This window comes from Lucilia sericata, unplaced genomic scaffold (assembly GCF_015586225.1).
Source record: "Lucilia sericata isolate MDLA Ls3-8-SP2 unplaced genomic scaffold, ASM1558622v1 Contig000378F_arrow, whole genome shotgun sequence".
NCBI lineage: Eukaryota > Metazoa > Arthropoda > Insecta > Diptera > Calliphoridae > Lucilia > Lucilia sericata.
The window spans coordinates 253,490-265,532 of record NW_023994397.1 but is presented as its reverse complement, the minus strand read 5'-3'; the positions used below and the strand labels follow the sequence as shown (position 1 = coordinate 265,532).

At 31.2% G+C, this 12,043-nt stretch overlaps 2 protein-coding genes across 15 annotated transcripts in view; both read right to left on the bottom strand.

The window, feature by feature from the left end:
• Nucleotides 1-6,615: 6,615 nt before the first annotated feature.
• On the bottom strand, nt 6,616-7,931 carry LOC119604281 (uncharacterized protein DDB_G0271670-like). The gene has a single exon (XM_037956814.1). It carries the CDS (start codon nt 7,897-7,899, stop codon nt 7,030-7,032), a length of 870 nt encoding a protein of 289 aa, XP_037812742.1. The 5' UTR covers nt 7,900-7,931; the 3' UTR covers nt 6,616-7,029.
• The window catches only part of LOC119604279 (small conductance calcium-activated potassium channel protein), a 245,111-nt gene continuing 240,783 nt past the window's right edge, over nt 7,716-12,043 (bottom strand). For 8 of the 14 annotated variants that reach the window (XM_037956806.1, XM_037956798.1, XM_037956800.1 and 5 more), the window contains 3 exons: nt 11,619-11,720; nt 11,337-11,509; nt 7,716-8,128 (listed from right to left, as the gene is read on the bottom strand). In XM_037956806.1, coding sequence (XP_037812734.1) covers nt 7,933-8,128; nt 11,337-11,509; nt 11,619-11,720 — 471 coding nt within the window. In that variant the 3' untranslated portion in view covers nt 7,716-7,932. The remainder of the gene's footprint in view (nt 8,129-11,336; nt 11,510-11,618; nt 11,721-12,043) is intronic. The other 6 variants (XM_037956804.1, XM_037956805.1, XM_037956810.1 and 3 more) reach the window with 4 other exon arrangements.

Here is a 12,043-nt window from a genome sequence, read left to right as displayed (position 1 = left end):
TTTTTAATAAATTCTTTTAAAGCTTTATATTTGTTTAAACTTTAATATTTGTGTTTGTAGACAAACAGTCTTTATTGATTTTTATGTTGATGAATTTTGAATTTCGAAAAAAGTTTTATTAGATGTGATGTTAAAGTTTCTTTAATTACAGAAACAAATTTGTATTGAATAATTTTGTAAAAATGAAAATTTTATTTAGTTTAGTGGGCGGATAGATTTGAAATTTTATATTGTTTTAAAAAATTTGAATTGTTGTTGGTCCTTGAAATAACTTAAGTGTGGTTATGTAAATTTAAAGACACTAGAAATTAATTTGTTTAAACAAATGATCTTCAACTGATTGTTAGAGTAAAAAATGATGTTAAAATTTTATAATTTTGAATTCTCATATAATCGATCTAAAAATGTAATATTCGGCTCTGCAACCAAAGTCATCCGACTGACTAGAGAGGAAAGAGGACAATGAACTCCTGAATGAAGAGCAGCTGATGGGTGCTCGAGATCCGGCATACTAGCACTGCTGTAACGCTCATTGCCAATCATCATGCAATGGCTTTAGGGTTAGCCTGTAATTGGGAGCGATATTCCTATGGATCTAAGAGAGATAGCAGCACCATTAATTAACAAATATGGAAACATAAACATAAATACTGTAAAAGACTATACGTCTTCCATCGTTTTTGCTTAAATCACCGGAAAGACTTTCAAAAAGTTGATCTCCATGTCAGAAATAACCTCAACTCTAACCATCTTCTAGGCCAGAAAATTAGTCAAGTTACCAATGCGCAAAGACAGAATTGTTACTTCTTACCAGGACATATCGAAATCCCAGAATTTCAACCACCTCACCTATTTAGAGTAATCAAAAGAAGACTAAAAATGTAATTTTAGAATCGATTCTCTTGTGAGAACGGGATTCTAAGGCGCAATAAAACTTTCAGAATGTGATGAGGTCCTAAACTTTATATTGTGCGTTGGATGTGCGGAGTAGTCAAAAATGCTATTTTGACCCATGGTTTACTATATACAAGGTACAAATGTTCTATTAGTTGCTAAATAGGTTCTTATCGGTATGGTATTACTTTGCGAATCAGAATGCCAACAAGAAAAGTCAAGCAAACATGGGACAATGCGATCTTGATCTACACTGACTGATCAAAAACTGTTTAGATTATTGGGCTAGGAATTTGTTTGGTCTCGGTTTGTTTGCTCTAATTTTGTACGCTATTGCATCTTTTATGACTCTTATATCGAAAGTGATAAGTCCGAAATGTTTTCACAGTTGCATTCACTACCTGCGCCAATTTAAACGACACTCTCTCGAATTAATTTGCATTGCAGGACACGAAGGGATTTGGGGAATTGAAATTGCCAACAAATGCCCAATTAATGGATCATCATTTGGAAAAACCACTTGCAAAATAACAAAAATCCTCTAAAATACCTTTAAGTCTCTTGGCTCTTGATGGAACTTCGTTAAGGGTTCAACTTACTGGACACTGATTGGTAGGATCAGATCATTTGGGAAATCTTAGAACAAGCATCTACAAGCATTTCTTTAATGTTTTATGTATTACTAACCAAATGGTTGTCGTAGATGATTCAGTTCATGGGACATAGGGAAAATGAATGCTCAATTAATGAATCGTCATTGGACGAAACAGTTTCGTATTCGCTACACTATCGAGGAACGGAGAATATCCAAAATACTTGCAGAATATCCAAAATTCTCTAGCCATGTCTTTCTTTCGGACAAGAAAGTTGAGTTTCTTAGCTCTCTAAAGAAATTTGATAAGGCTTTTTACAGGAAACGTAATGATAGGACTCATAACAGATCATTTGTATTACCCATGTAACAGTTATTGTTTAGACAAAGAAGAGGTCTTGCTTTACATGAGCCGAGAATTACATATACATGTACATATATCTCAATACCAGCACCTTTTACGATCTGGACAGTGTCATTGAAGTGTCACTAACGAATTTAATCAAATTTGTTAGAAGTATGGTAAGCTTCTCCGGATGCTACCATATGAGTAACAATACCATCCAAATTAGGAAGGATTGTTCCCACTAAAATTTCCCATGTACAATGATCCGACAATGACAACGTAATGTGTTTAGACGATTGTCAGATATCTGACAATATAATTGTTTTACAATGTACTGACAATGTTTTTTCTGACAACGTTGCAGGACAAAAATTGTAAGTTCACATTGTCACTAGACGTTTTCTGAACATTTGTCTGACAACACTGTATGATCTGACAACCGTGTATATATCGCTTAAGTTATACTCTTTTCTTAAAAATAACTTTTTTTTTTGGATTACAAATACCAATTTTCCATGCCTGATACATTTGCAACCTATTATGTTGGCATACTTTTAGGCATAAATTTTTAAAGTTTCATTTTAAAGAGTGAGAATAGCAAGAACCTTCTCTTGATTCATTCTCGAATGTTTTAGAAAATTATGAAGGCTTATTATTTTTGTATAAAAAAAACATTTCAAAATATCTGCAGTTTGTTTAAATCTATTAAATTTAGTTTTTAGTAATTTGTATGGGTTTTGCTCTTAGTTTAAACCAAAAATTGTGACATTATTTATGGACTTGATTGATATTGTCTTGTTACTGAAATATATAGACATTTTTGTCTAAGATCTTGTATTTTTTTAACAACAAATAAGAAATTATATTATTAAGGTTTAACAGGTTTATTATTTTGGTTTTGTTGTTAATTTAAGTTCGGTAAGAGTCTAAGTTTTCGATGCCTTCTTCTTTTTTTTGTAATATACTTGACTACTGGTAGTTTTTTTAGTTTGTGTTGTTTTTATTATTACTATTTTTGGTTTAAATAAATTTTTGTTTCTTAGGAGCTCTGTACATTATTAGGTGTATGTGTGTTTTCTTGGTGGAAACTAAACTATTTAACTGAAATTATAAAGAAAATAATAAATAAAACATAATGCAGTTGGTAATAACATCATAATAATATTTATTTATAAATTTTTCTTAATTATTATTTACAGAGCCTTTTTATTTAATTTATTTGAGTTTGCAGTTGTATATAAGTTTATTTAGTTTTTTTTTTGTATATTTCAAGAAGCCTTTTTATTCTTTTGTTTTAATTATTTTTTTTTATTATTATTTTATTGGGTTATGGGTTTTTGTGTAATTTTATTTAATATGGTTTTGTTAAGGTTTTTATCTACTATTATTAAGTTTTATTATAAATTATTTATAATTTTTTTTTAGATTTTTTTTATAAATTATATGTATGCAAGTCTTTTTTTATACATTTTAACTAATTTATAAATAAATATATTTATATTTATATATATTTATAATAATATTTATAATTTATATATAAACAATCATAATTTAACATATAAACTTATAAAATAAATTGCAAAATATTTAACAATTATTTAAAAAAATTTTAATATTAAATAAATTCGAACCATAATTATAAAAATAAAATAAGGTGAAAAAACTAAATAATTATATATATTTAATAATTGTTTAATAATTTTAATTTTAATCATTCACTTAACATTTATAACTTCATAAACATTTAATTGAAAACATTTAGGAAATTAATATTAAAATATTTAAAAAAATAAATAAATATGATGTTTTGTGTGTGTGTGTATAAAGTTATCATTAACTATTTTATTTAAGTTTTTAAATATGTATCGTTATTATTATAGTTGTAATTAGTAGCATATGTTGCGTATGATTAATATTTTATCAATGATACGTTGTGTTAATCATATTTCTAACATTAGTTTTAGCATATGTTGCGTATGATTAATATTTTATTAATCATACGTCATGGTTGTTTATTGTATATCGTAACATATGGTTGCGTATGATTAATAATTTATTGGTCGTTGGTGTAAAACTATTTTCTTTATGAAATTGTTTGTTTTTTTTCGCTGATCTCTGTAAGTCGATTACTTAGCTAAACGAAAGTCGACTTTTTTCATTTGTACTTCGATTGTTTGAAAATAGATTAATGAAGTCTATTAGGCTTCTGATTTAATCTTCAGAATTTATGATTTCTTAGAGGCAACTTTAAGAAGAGTATTTTTATTCTGTTATTAAAGGAAAGTAATGCCCTTTAAAAGTAGATAGAGCAAATTCTTATGATTTTCCTTATCTGCTGATGCTTTTGGTAATTGAACCTGGTCTGGAAGACCACAAACATCAAGATTAGAACAGTTAACAGTTAATTTTGTTTGTATGAGGTTATATACTATTCTATAGATTAGTCTATTGTATAGTTTATGAACTATTGACTAATCCAATCCAAAGACTTTCTTATGGTCTAGTATATTAACTAGTCTTGGTACTAAGCTATGAATTAGTCATTGTAGTCATATTCTATATATTAGTTTATACTCTCAATTGACTAATCTATGGACTAATCTTCTAACTGGTCTATGGACCCAACTATTGATAAGTCTGTTAATTGGTTTATTGAGTAATTCTGCTGTAAAAGTAGCATCTCAGCGAATAGAGTTAGTTGGGTATACAAGTACGATCACTATGGCCTAGAATGGACTAAATTAGTGTATTAATACGCTGATCTTATAAAGGGATCAATATGATGGACCTCCGTGTGGTAAACATATGAACGAGCTGCTAATGTATTAATACGCTGACTCTTCTCTGTTTATAGATTTTACAAAGGGGGTCAATATGATGGACTTAATATAATCTAACTAGCCACTGTAAGTTTGGGAAACATATTGGACTTCCATATATAGTGCCTTCTAAGTTATTTTATTGAAGAAGATTAGGAATACGTTGATTCTTCGCTCTTTATAGATATCTCAAACGGTTCAATATGATGGACCCAAGTATATAACCAGTAATGTTAACACATGTACAATAAGCTTACCTAACCTAAGCTAACTGTTGACCAGTTAACATTTTGGGTAACATGATAGAGCATTGGACATCCATTATACTGAGTTCTGAGTTATCCTAAAGAAGATGAATAGGAGATATTCTTTGTCCTTATCCTGCACTGAAAACGGAACCAAACTAGATATTGGAAGTAATGTTTTATTCTGAACTTGCTGATCTATCTGATGTTCGATTAGAATGACTCTTCGCTCTTTATAGATATCGCAAAGAGATCAATATGATGGACCCCAGAGTTTCCCCAATGATGTAAACACATGGACAACATGCTACCTTACCTAACCAAGCTGGTCACACTTATAGACTAGAACACTACTCAACTATCGGTGGCACCCTAATCTTTATCTATCTCTTTTTGAGAAAATCAATTGCAACTTTAGTGTTCAAGAATAAAGAAAGCAGTTTTTTAACCCACCAGAAGCGTATGGGACATATGTAAATAGTGACTTCTGAGTTATCTTAATGTAGATGAATATAAGATGGTATTCTGAGTCCTTGTCCTGTGATGGAAACGGAACCAAAATAGGTATTGGAAGTAATATTTTATTCTGAGCTTGCTGATCTTTCTGATGTTTGATTAGAATTACTCTTCGTTCTTTAGAGACATCGCAAAGGGATCAATTTGATGGATCCAAGAGTATCCCCAATGATGTAAACACATGGACAACATGTTACCTTACTAAACCAAACTGGTCACTGAAAATTTGTGTAACAAGCTAGCGCATTGGACTTCTATATAGTGACTTCTGAGTTATCATAATAAAGATGAAAAGGAGACGGCATTCTGTGTTCTTGTTTTGAGCTGGAAAGGGAACCAAACTAGATATTGGAAGCATCGAATCTTTCGTTCGATTAGAATGACTTTATGGATGGATGTAGCTTCCGCTGTTGTACTTTTTTCTGTACTCAAGTGTGACAGTTTCACGACAGTGTCCCAACATCCTGAAAAACCTAAGCTTAGTTAAAAAGGACGATGTATGTTTATCTAATTCGAAAAAATGTTATTTTATCAGAGTATATGATTGACCTCCAGACTTATAGACTAGAACTCTACTAACCTATCTCTATCTCTCTCTTTCTGAAAAAATCAGTTGCCACTTTAGTGTTCCAAGCCAATCAATAAAGTAGTTATTTAACCCACCAGAAGTAATCTATCGCTGAGATAATTGTTCATTGAATGATAAAATTAATTCCCAATTAAATTTTAAAATAACCAATATATTTTCAGAACTACAAGCTATACTGCCGAAATAATAACGATAATTTCCTTTAAATTTTGATTACTTTTTAACATTACATCATATTTTTTTTTTTAATTTAAATATTCAAAACAAATCAAAGCTAAATAAATAAATTAAAAATAATCAAGTAATATAATTATTAAAATGTGTTAACTTTTCACTTTATGATTTTTTTTTGCATTTTTTTTATAATTTTATATAAATTCTCTCTAGGGAATGGAGTATTTATTAATTTATGTATAAACAACTAATTTTTTTTTGTTTGGTTTCATTCATTTACTACATTTAGTTTTTAGTTTTACATCATTTCTTTTTTATACAAAATTTGTTTTGTTTAAATTCTCTTTTAAACACATTCACATTCATACAAAATAATTTACATGTTACTTAATTATTTGTTTTTCATAATTGTTTTTGTTGCAATGCAATTATTTGTTTTTATTTTTAAATATAAACATATTTTTTTTTCTTATTATTTGTACAATATTTTTGTTAATTTTATATTTTTAATTATTTTTGCATTTTAACTAAACTAAAATTGTTCTAGGAGGTTTAGGGGGGGGGGGGATGGAGGAAAGGGATTTTCGGGGTTTGAAGAGATTTTTAACAAAATATAACATATTTACAAGTTTGGGAGAGAGGAAGTAACTTTTTTTAAATTCCTAAATTTTTGAAAATTATTTTTTTTTTTTTTATAAATATTTATAAGTTAATTTTTTTTATAACGATTTTCTGTTCACTTAATGCTAAAGTTACTAAATTTACGTGTTTAACTTTTTATATGTGTGTTTTTGTGTTGTTATTTTCTTATTTAATTGTTGTAGTTTATGTTGTAGTTGCTGTTTAAGTCCGAACTATTTCGAAAAGGCTCGACTACAATTCGACAATTTCGAAATAGTGGTATTTGAGTTGCTAGTTGAGTTACAGACACGTTCTCGTTTTCTAGTGTATTTATTGTTGGTACTTGAGGTATTTGACGATGCAGCCGATACCGAAGTGGGCACCGAGGCGGATGCCGTCATGAAGGAGGTGTTAGTGTTGGTGGCGTCAGTGGTCAAGGTGCTGGAGGGTGAGAATGAGAACGATTGTGGTAAGGCGGTATTATAAATAGATAACGACGATGATGTGGATGAAGCTGCCATTATGTTGGCAGCACTCTGATGCTGCAGTTGCTGTATCAGATGCATTGATGAGTTCGTAGTGGTTGTGGTGGTGGTGTCGGTTTGTGATTCCGGTGTATTGGCATTCGTTTCGGCATCTTCGGCTATAACCGTTTCGATAATACGCAATGATTCGGGCAGACCACACTGAGGATGGGCGTGTGGCACGATGTAGTTTTTCAAGAATTTCTCTTTATGATGCATATGTTGCAGCTGTTGTAGAAATTGTTGTTGCTGCTGCTGCTGTTGGTGGTTGTGGTGGTAGTCATGGTTGGTATTGTTGTTGTCCGCTGAGGCTGAAATACTTTTGGTTATCGAGGCGGGTCTGGTAAACGTATTGTTGTATTTATTCGCTGACGTACCCAAGGTGAACATTTCAATGTCCACTATGGCCGTCGCTGAGGATCTACGATTGACATTGTTCTTGCTGGTGTTGTTGGTGGTGGAGGTCATGGCGTTAATGGTGTTACTAGTGTCATATTTACTAATGCTGTTGCTTTTACTGGTGATCATGGTCGTGGTGTTTGTCGTGCTGGCAATGGCGGCTGTGTTCATGATGTTCATGGCGGAGGAGAAGGAGCGGTTATCTTCTATTATTCAGCTGCCATACTTATTGGAAGATGTGTAATTATTAACTGCATTAGATCCATTAGATGACATTAGATGAGTGTCAGGCACTAAATGTGGTGTTCTACTTGAAATAGGTGGCAATATAGGACTTGTTGGCCAATGGTATGTAGTAGCAGCAACATTATTGGATGAGGGAACACTTCTATGCAAAAAGCAGTTTGGTCTTGATTTAGTTTCATTTGCAATTTGTCAATTAACGCATACATAGACAGTTACACACACACACACATACACACATTCACACAGGTTTAAATTGTTTTTGTACAAAAGACGCAGTACGCAGGTGCGCATTTACACATACATACAGATACACACACACACAGGGACAAAGTGTTAAAACGAAAAGATTAGAATTTTGAGACAAAAAAGGAAACGAAAAAAAGAAAAAGTTTTGTTTTAGTTAAATTACAAATACAAATTTCGTCTGGTCTGGTTATTAACACTGACTTTAAGCATGATTTTTTTTTTAAATACAAAACAAATTATAAATGAAAGATGATCTGTTGTCGAAGCGAAAAAAGTTGTAGTAGAAGAGACAGTATGAATACAGATAGAGATTTATTTAGAATTGTTGTTTTGCAGTAGTTGTTGTTTTTATTTTCATTTAGTTAGTTAAGCGATTTGTAGTAATCAGTTGCCAATTTAGTTCGTATTAAATTTAATTTGCTATCAATATTACAATTCTATTAACTAGTTTACCACCTGGACTATGGATTAATCTGTAAACTAGTCCATGGACTAGTATATTGGTTAGTATGTGGACTATTGACTAGTCTGCGGATTATTCAAATTCCAATCTACGGACTAGTCTATTGTCTAGTTTATGGACTACCCTATTAAATACTCTATGTACCAGAGATACAAACCGATGCAATATGCGCGGCGGCTCAGTATTTTTGGTTAGTGGCAGCACATTAGTTTTTAAGTCGGTGGCTGCGCGGCTTGCCAAAACTTGGCCGGCTACCAGTCGCCGACGATTTGAGTAGAGTCGGTTTATAGCTCTGCTGTGAACTTTACGGATTAGCCTATTGATTGTTCTGTGAAATAGTCTACTGACTAACTTCTGAAATAGTAAGTTGACTAATATGGACTAGAACTAGTCTGTGAATAATAGCCAATAGATCTGTCTATAAACTAGGAGTTTGATATAATAAGCCGTGATGGAACTACAGTATTTTTCGATGTCACTTTCGTAAGTGGTTCTGTGGAGGCGTTATGAAGTCAAAACTTATGCTATGAATCGATTCTTGAACCAATATTATATAAACAAAAGTTTCACATACAAAATTAAATGACTAAATTGGCAACACTTGATATACATATGTATAAAAGACAAATCGGTAACTTGAAGTTCGACGAAGGGGATGTGATCAATTTGGTTGTAAATTGAGAATATAAATAACTTTTACTTAATATAATTCTGGCGTCAAATTTAAAAATTGCCGAATCGTTTAAAAATATTGTTTTTCTCAGTATCAGCAGATTTCCAGTATTGAGTCAAAAATTAGTCAGAAGAACAGAAAAAGTATTATAAATCAGGTTACCGGAAGGTTTCTGTGAAACTAGAATCATTTTGATATGACAACACTTTAGTCGTCGATATATTCTAATTCTATAGTTTAGACTTTAATTCAGAATATAGTCCAGACTCTATATAAGATTATAGTTCGGAATATAGTCCAGGCTATAGTTTACACTATAGTGTAGTTCATACAACAGATCTGCATCTAGGCTATAGTATAGGCTATACTTCAGGCTATAGTTCACATTATAGTTCATACTACAGTTTAGACTATTGTTCAGAATATAGTTCAGAATATAGTTTAGACTATAGTTCAGACTATAGTTCAGACTATAGTTCAGACTATAGTTCAGAGTATACTTCAGACTATAGTTCGGACTATAGTTCAGACTATGGTTCAGATTTTAGTTCAGACTATAGTTTAAATTATAGTTCAGACTACAGTTTAGGTTATAGTTCAGACTATAGTTCAGAGTATACTTCAGACTATAGTTCGGACTATAGTTCAGATTATAGTTCAGACTTTAGTTTAGACAATAGTTTAGAGTTTAGTCCGGACTATTGTTTAAACTATAATTCTGGATGTAGTTCAGACTATAATTCAGACTTTAGATCAGACTATAGTTCAGACTATAGTTCAGAGTATACTTCAGACTATAGTTCGGACTATAGTTTATATTATAGTTCAGACTTTAGTTCAAAATGTAGTTTAGACAATAGTTTAGAATTTAGTCCGGACTATTGTTTGGGCTATAGTTCAGACTATAGTCGGAACTATTAACCAGTCACACTATAATTTATTCTATAGTTTAGGCAAAAGTTCGGACGATAGTGCGGACAATAGTTCAGAATATATTCCAGACAACACAAGACTAATAATTAACACTATAGTCCAGGCTACAGTTCAAACTAGTTCAGATTATAGTTCAGCCTATAGTTCAGTGTATACTTCAAACTATAATTCTGAACTATAGATCAGACTACATTCAAGACTATAGTTTTGACTAGAATCTTGGATATAGTTCAGATTATAGTCCTGGTTATTTTTGAGACTATAGTTTCGGCTATAGTTCAGACTATATCCCGGGTTTTTGCTGAGACTATAGTTCTAGATATAGTCTAGACTATAGTCCAGAATATACTTTAGATTTTAGTCCAGAATATGGATCCAGACTATTTCAGACTGTAAATGAAACTATAGACTAGACTATATTTTAAATAAAGTTCAGAGTATAGTTCCGTTCATTCAGATCTAGGCTATATTTTCCCTATTCTAATTATGAATATCAAAATTTTTTGATTAGCTTGACAGCTGAAGTTATGTATAATTAAACGTCAAAAACATCTCAAAATCTAAATATGAAACTTTCTATTATGGCTTTTCTTTAAAAAAAAAACAACAAAATTAATTTACAACCAAATGTTGACCACATTTGGACAAATTGGCTCATGTCGGTTTTGTAATATTAGTTGTTCTTGTTGCTGTTGGTTGGTTTCTTTTTAATTCTTCTGTTAATTTGCTACATTTGCATTAAAGTGTCGTGGTGGCGGTATAGGTGGCGTTGTTTTTGTTGTTGTTGAAGGTGGCATTGGTGGTAGTGGTGGTGATTGTGGTAACATGGATTTATTGAAAGGAGGAATCAATGGCAATGTTTCAGAAGGATAATGATGATGATATTCATGGTTAAAATAGTTTTGTGAATGATTGTGATGATGATGGTCTTGATATTGAGTTTGTGTTTGATTCTGATTCTGATATTGATGTTGCTGCTGAATTTGTTGATTTGTTGATGTTGCAGATGTGGTTGTTGTTGTTGTATTTTTTGTATTAAAAGGATTAAATACCAACCTTGAGTGTGGAAATTGCATTGATGGTGTATTGAACATGGGTGTTGGTGTGTGTGGCGGTTGCAACGCTTGCGCTGCCGTATCTGGATGTAAAAAGTTTTTTCGTTGTTCTACCCGCTCTTGATGTTGACTCAGACAACGTGTTATTATATCTGGCAGACTCTCCATATGATCCTGTTTGTTTTGGGGATAAAATATTTTAAATAAAAAAAAGAAATCAATTTAGTATAGAGTTTTAGATGAAAATGAAAATTATAAAATTAAATAAAAAATATTTCTGTACTTGTAGAGCTTGTAATTTATCTTCTAAATTTGTTAAACGTTCCTCTATGGCATCTTGTCTACTTGACATGTCTGATATTATTTCATACACTGTATTTTGTGTCTGGAAATTTAAGAAAACAAATGATTATGAGTAAAACGAAACTTTTTTTCGGAGTTGAGTATGTGAACGATGTACCGCAAAATTCTTATGGAGAATTTGTTATTTGATAGAAGTGGTGAACTATAAAGATGATTTTATATTTGAACTAAATATGTACTTGTATAAGGATATCAAACGTTCAGAAGCTAACCCAGCGGATTTTTAAAATATTATCGGCTGAAAAAATTACCTAAAGAGTATATTTGTGTTTCGACTATTTTTCGAGATATCAGGAGGAATTTGAAAATATGAATCGCTCAATTGCTGAGAGATTAGGAATAGCG

Coding starts and splice junctions, on each gene's coding strand:
- LOC119604281 (XM_037956814.1), bottom strand. CDS start 7,899: ATGAACATCATGAACACAGCCGCCATTGCCAGCACGACAAACACCACG.